Here is a 7,311-nt window from a genome sequence, read left to right on the forward strand (position 1 = left end):
CATCTATTGCAGCACCTACGACCAGACTAACCTAGAAGGGTGCTCCGTTCCAGTGGATGGAAGAGTGCGAGGAGAGCTTTCAGAAGCTCAAGACAACTTTGACTACAACCCCAGTTTTGATATTGCCTACTGGTTCGCTGTCTATTGTGATGCCTCGAGAGTTGGCCTTGGAGCGGTATTGATGCAGGACGGTAGGGTGATTGCCTACGCGTTCAGAAAGTTGAAGATACAAGAGAAAAATTACCTTGTCCATGATCTTGAGTTAGCTACTATTGTTCACGCCTTGAAGATCTGGCGCCATTATTTGTACGGTGTGCCTTGTGAGATTTATCCTGATCACCGGAGTTTGCAGCATCTGTTCAAGCAGAAGGACCTTAATTTGCGACACAGGAGATGGCTAGAGCTGCTGAAGGATTATGACATCACTATCTTGTATCACCCGGGAAAGGCCAATGTGGTGGCCGATGCTTTGAGCCGCCGGGCAGAGAGTTTGGGGAGTTTGGCTTATTTACCAGTAGCTGAGAGGCCTATGGCGATGGATGTTAAGGCCTTAGCCAGCCAGTTTGTGAGATTGGATCTTTCGGAGCCCAGTCGGGTTCTAGCTTGCTTGGTCTCTCGGTCTTCCTTGTTTGATCGTATTCGGGAGCGTCAGTTTGATGACCCTCATTTGCTTTTCCTCAAGGACAAAGCGTTGCATGCGATGCTCGAGATGTGACTATTGGTGATGACGGAGTATTGAGGATGCAGGGTCGAGTTTGTGTACCCAATGTTGATGGGCTTCGGGAGTTGATTCTAGATGAGGCCCATAGTTCGTGGTATTCCATTCATCCGGGTGCCGCGAAGATTAGGGGTGTTCAAAACCAATCCGAAACCAAAAACCGAACCGAAATCGAAGCTTAATAGCTTATTGGTATCGGGTTAACGTTTTAACGGACGGGGAACAGATTGAAATTTTTTTATTAACCGCTTATCGGTTTGGGGGCGTATTATTCAATTTTCTTAACGGATAATCCGTTAACCCGTTAAGAATATATATATATATATATATATATATATATATATATATATATATATATATATATATATATATTAAATATCGAAAACCCTTCCACTTCCAGAGATTGCACTGTTGAAGAACTTAAAGAATGACAACATCATAGGACTATATCATGTATAGAAAGACAATGAACATAACATCCTCAATTTCATAACTGAGGAATGTGCCTCTGGTAATTTGAGGGATTATAGGAAGAAGTATCGTCATGTTTCGATTAAGGCGTTGAAGAAGTGGTCTAGGCAAATACTACAGGGCTTGGATTATCTACACTCTCATGACCCTTGTGTTATTTTTAGAGATCTCAGTTGTAGTAACAACTTTATCAATGTCAATGTTGGAAAGGTAATGAATCAACTCATTCAGTTTATCTTCAGTTAATGTAGCCTACAATGTACAATGTGTTCTGCTTTTTTCACTCTCCAACATTGCTTGAATTAGGCCGATAAACCGCCCGATAAGAGCTAAACCGATACCAATCCGCCTGATATCTTATCGGGTGGCTAGCGGATTAATACATTTAAAAGCCGATAATCGATAAGCCAAACCGTTAAGAGTAAATAACCGCCCAATCCGCCCGATAAGCAGCCCTAGCGAAGATGTATCAGGATTTGAGGCAACATTACTGGTGGAGGCGGATGAAGAAAGATATAGTTGGGTTTGTAGCTCGGTACCTTAACTGTCAGCATGTGAAGTATAAGCACTAGAGACCGGGTGGATTGCTTCAGCAGATAGAGATTCCGGAGTGGAAGTGGGAGCGGATCACCATGGATTTCGTATCTGGGCTCCCACGGACTTTGAGGAAGTTCGATACCATTTGGGTTATTGTGGATCGGCTGACCGAGTTCGCGCATTTCATCCCTGTGTGTACTACCTATTCTTCGGAGCGCTTGGCGGAGATTTATATCCGGGAGATTGTCCGTCTGCATGGTATTCCAGTTTCCATCATCTCAGACAGAGGTACTCAATTCACATCGCGATTCTGGAGAGCCGTACACCATGAGTTGGGTACTCGGGTGGAGTTGAGCACAACATTTCACCCTCAGACGGACGGACAGTCCGAGCGCACCATTCAGATTCTTGAGGATATGCTCCGTGCGTGTGTGATTAAGTTTGGAGGTTCTTGGGATCAGTTCCTACCATTGGCGGAGTTATCATTCCAGCATTCAGATGGCACCGTACGAGGCTTTAGAAGGTAGGCGGTGTAGATCTCCGGTGGGTTGGTTCGAGCCGGGTGAGGCTAGATTATTGGGCACAGACTTGGTTCAGGATGCTTTGGAGAAAGTCAAGGTGATTCATGATAGACTCCGTACATCCCAGTCCAGACAGAAGAGTTACGCGGACCGGAAGGTTCATGATGTTTCCTACATGGTTGGAGAGCGAGTTCTACTTCGGGTTTCGCCTATGAAGGGCGTTATGAGATTTGGGAAGAAGGGGAAGTTGAGTCTGAGGTTTATTGGCCCATTTGAGATATTGAGGCGTGTTGGGGAGGTTGCTTACGAGTTCGCCTTACCTCCCAGCTTGGCAGGAGTTCATCCGGTATTTCATGTTTCGATGCTCCGGAGGTATCACGGTGATCCGTTGCACGTGTTGGATTTCAGCTCAGTCCAGTTGGACAAGGATCTATCTTATGTTGAGGAGCTAGTGGCAATATTGGACAGGCATGTTAGAAAGCTGAGGTCAAAGAACAACGCATCAGTAAAGGTTCAGTAGCGGGGTCAGCCGGTCGAGGAGGCGACCTGGGAGACCGAGCAGGATATGCGCAGCCGGTACCATCATCTTTTCACTACTTCAGGTATGTCTCTATGCTCGTTTGAGGACGAACAAATGTTTAAGTGTGGGAGGATGTAATGACCCGGCCGGTCGTTTTTATAATTTACGCCCCGATCCCCTATTAACTGCTTTCCCCGCATTTATTTCTGCTATTTTGAACTGCCGGGATGTTCGGTTTTGAGTTTAGGAAAGTTTTGGGGACACTTAGTCCCTAAATGAGAGCTTAAGTTTTGGAAATTTAACCGTAGTCGGAACAGTGTGAAGATGACCTCAGAATGGGATTCCGATGATTCTGTTAGCTCCGTTGGGTGATTTCGGGCTTAGGGGCGTGTTCGGATTGTGTCTTGGAGGTCTATAGCTAATTTAGGCTTGAAATGCCGAAAGGTCGAATTTTGAAGTTTTCGGTTCGATAGTGAGATTTTGATCCGAGGGTCGGAATGGAATTCTAAAAGTTGGAGTAGCTCCGTAGTGTTGAATGTGACGTGTGTGCAAAATTTCAGGTCATTCGGACGAGGTTTGATAGACTTTTTGATTGAAAGCGTATTTTGAGAAATTTGGAGTTCTTAGGCTTGAATCCATGGTTAATTCGAGGTTTCGATGTTGTTTTAGGTGTTTTAAGGATTTTTACAAGTTTGGACAGTGGTATTAGACTTGTTGGTGCCTTTGGTCGAGGTCCCGGGGCCCTCGGGATGATTTCGGGTGGTTGACGGAGGAGTTTTGGAGTTAGAGTTGCAGGCTCAGCTGCTGGTTTTGTGTCATAACCGCACCTGCGGTTTGGGTCCCGCAGGTGTGGCGCCGGAGAAGCGGCCTTGTGGTCGCAGAAGCGGAATTTGGAGAGCTCAGCAGGAAACCGCAGAAGCGGTGGCATTTTCGCAGGGGCGGTACCGCATCTGCGGAAGGGGAGTCGCAGATGCCGAAATCTGGGACTTAAGTGAAAAGTTGCAGATGCGACCATTGTTCTGCAAGTGCGGGACCGCAGGGCCGCATATGTGGAAACAGTTGGGCAGAATGTTTTAAATAGTCGTCTTGTCCTCGATTTTGGGGTTTATTTCTTTCATTGTTGGTCGTTTTTGGAGCTTTTGAAGAGGATTTGAAGAGAGATTCAAGGGGAATCACTTGGAGGTAACATTTTTGACTTCATAACTCGTTTTTATGTGATTAAAGACCTATTAGTGGTGGGAAATTTGAAAAAAAAGAGGGTAATTAGGGCTTTAGTTTAAGAGACCTTAAAAGGGGTAGTTGAGGGTTCAATTGAACTCCGATTTCAGTGTTTTTGTTATGTATAGACTCGTGAGAGTATGAGGATTCTGAAAATATAAATTTCGCCCGATTTTGAGACGTGGGCCTGAGGGGCACTTTGGTCATTTTACCTAATCTCGCGTATTAGCTTAGAATTTAATTGTAGAATCAGTTACTTGAAGTGTTATTTACATTATGAAATTTAATTGAATGGATTTGGGCTATTTGGAGTCGAACACTCGTGGCAAGAACGTGGTTTCGGGTTGATTATTGAGCCGGTTCGAGATAAGTGGCTTGCCTAACCTTGTGTGGGGGAACTTCCCTTAGGATTTGGTATTGTTGATATTTAAAATGCCTTGTACGTGAGGTGACGAGTGCGTACATGTGCTAATTGTTGTAAATCCGGTTTTCATTATGTAACTAAAAATTGTGTTTCCTTTCCTGTTTATACTACTTGCAATTTAAGCCTGCTGCTAGCTTAGGGAAGCATGTCTAATTGACTTAATTGCTTATTTGCTCAACTGCCTTATTTGGATTATGTGCAACATGCTAGGTTAGAAATACCTGTTTTACCTTGGTATTAAATTTGAATTGAATTGAGTATTCTTCGTGTTGCTGCTGTGTATTTACTTTGGGACTACGGGACGGTATCCCGGGAGATCCCCGTGTATGTTTACTTTGGGACTACGGATTGGTATTCCGGGAGATCCCCCTGCACTTTTACATTGGAACTACGGGATTGCACCTAGTAGATTCCCAATACCGAGTATTTTATTTGGGACTACGGACTTGTATTCCGGGAGATCCCCCTGCACGTTTATGAGTTGGACTACGGGACTGCACCCGGGAGATCCATCGGATATTATATTTGGGGGCTACAGGACGGTATCCTGGGAGATCCCCCGGTTGTTAACTTTGCGTTGAGCTGTAATTATTTACCGTGATCACTTGTTTTCTGTTTCTTTACATCATGTGTTGCCCTTACTGCTGCACTCATTTATATTGTTCTATTTTACACTGTCGGACTTATATTATATTTAATCTCAGTAGGGCCTTGACCTTCCTCGTCACTACCCGACCGAGGTTAGGCTTGGCACTTACTGAGTACCGGTGTGGTGTACTTATGCCCTTCCTGCGCATGTTTTTCATGTGCAGATCCAGGTACCTCTACTCAGACTTACCATCCTTGAGGCGAGGCGATCTTTCGGAGATTTCAAGGTATATCTGCCGCGTCACGCAGACCGAAGAGTCTCTCTCCACTCTCTCTTGTAGTGATTAGCCCTTCCGGAGTTAGAGCATTTTACTGTATTCGTAGCTTGTGATTCATGGGTTTCCGGGTTTTGGGAATATGTATTAGTTTTTGAGAGTTAACGTTATGTATGCCGAGCGGCACTCTTAAACGTTGTTTATTTACTCTATCTCTGTTTTAACTTGTTTTTCTTCCGCAAATTTGGTTTATTTTCCGCATTTTAGGCTTACCTAGTCGTAGAGACTAGGTACCGTCACGATAGTTCACGGAGGGCGAACCGGGGTCGTGACAACTAAGATTTACCTCTTCAGCTTCATTAATTGATTTAACCAAAATGGTTTCAATATCTTTTGGTTAAACAACCTTTTCGTACTGGGTGCACACATATCATAAAATAGTGAATACGCCTCTAAATTGGTTTCTACCCTCCAAATCCCATCTTGCCCCACCCCTACCCATCCGCACAACTCCATTGGCCCCACCCCACCTTACCACACACCCACATTCTACATTAGTTATTTGAATTTATTTTTTTCCTGATTCAATCAATTAAATATAAAATCAGTATGCGAAGATGCTTTCTTTTTGTTATGCGATCAATCAAACATCTTACTGTAATATTTATGCTATATTGCCTATTGAAATTATTACTTAACCAATATAGCAATCAAACCAAATGATATATGATTTGCACAAATTAAGACCCCTCTTTCAGAATTAGATAAATTGTCCTAAGTTTAAAGTCAAAACGAAAATTCATCCATTTCGAAAAGTGGCTAACATTTTAAGTACAATGCCAGAAAAAGTTATCCACTTGGTTAGTAGTGAAAAGTTTTGGTGACTTTAATTCCTGGGGCCTGCAGTAACGTCGGTGACCTCCCGTTAATAAAAATAAAAAATACGTACAGTTTATAAATCATAATGTGTGTGTCGCGTGCGTTTCAAAAATTTAACGTGCATTTTCTTTCCCTCTTACGCCTTTCAGGAGTCAGTTAATTTGGACACTATTCGCTTAACCCGGAGCGTCCTTTGCGCTAAAGCTTGCCCGAAATATGTATATCTTAATTTGAAAAGACGACAAAGGACACAATTCCCAAGGCATTAAATTGACACTGAAGTAGTTCCCTCGAGGACACATTTGTCCTTTACTCTAAATATTAATTTATCCTGATCAATGGCGTTGGTATATATGGTAAGAGAGAAGGTGAAGCAGATTCAGATGGACACATTTTGTTGAACGCTAACTTTGAGCTGGGTTTTGGTGTGGTTTTTAGAGAGATGGGTTTTGTGAGTACTATATTAGGCTTCTGTGGATTTGGAGTTGGGATTTCACTTGGCTTGGTGATCGGATACTATCTGTTCATCTACTTTCAGCCTTGTGATGTTAAGGTGTTGCACTCTTTGCTTTATTTTTCTGTCTTTGTTTCTGCGTTTCTCTTGCTATCACACTATAATTATGGGTTTAAGTTGTACCTGGATCGAGAGTTTCTCTATTTTAGTTATGTGTGTTTTCCTTTTCTATTTATGTGTATTGAGTATTTCATTAGGCAATGCCTCTGATAAACTGAAAATTAGTATGACTATAAGAATAGCTGCACGGCAATTTGTTGTTGTTGTTGTTGTTGGTAATTTTGTTAATCTAACTGGCTAAGTCAACCACAAGTTGACCTAGTATACTGGAGCTGCACATTTGCCCTAATGTTAAATTGTTTGGTTCAGCAAAAGTTGCACTATGGATTGTAATTTCAACGTTATGTATGTAGATAACTTGACTTCTATTTGATAAAGAAAATTGTGAGGTTTGTAAGCAAAAACGAGTTTCACAGGATTATCAAGTATTTTTAGTTGGCAATTGCTTTGTCAGGTCATTGGAAGGGTGAGACATCAACGAATAATTTAATACTCCTTTTATCCCTATGTATATAAATTCTTCCCATTTATGAGATTCTCCAGTAAAGAGATTTAACTGTTTCAAGAGGCGAGAAGAGGAAGTCTT

At 42.6% G+C, this 7,311-nt stretch overlaps 1 protein-coding gene across 1 annotated transcript in view; it reads left to right on the forward strand.

The window, feature by feature from the left end:
- Positions 1-6,492: 6,492 nt before the first annotated feature.
- The window catches only part of LOC109238726 (synaptotagmin-1-like), a 21,604-nt gene continuing 20,785 nt past the window's right edge, over positions 6,493-7,311 (forward strand). The window contains exon 1 of the mRNA XM_019405199.1: positions 6,493-6,704. Coding sequence (XP_019260744.1) covers positions 6,594-6,704 — 111 coding nt within the window. The 5' untranslated portion in view covers positions 6,493-6,593. The remainder of the gene's footprint in view (positions 6,705-7,311) is intronic.

The sequence above is a fragment of the Nicotiana attenuata genome, unplaced genomic scaffold (genome assembly GCF_001879085.1).
Source record: "Nicotiana attenuata strain UT unplaced genomic scaffold, NIATTr2, whole genome shotgun sequence".
Lineage (NCBI taxonomy): Eukaryota > Viridiplantae > Streptophyta > Magnoliopsida > Solanales > Solanaceae > Nicotiana > Nicotiana attenuata.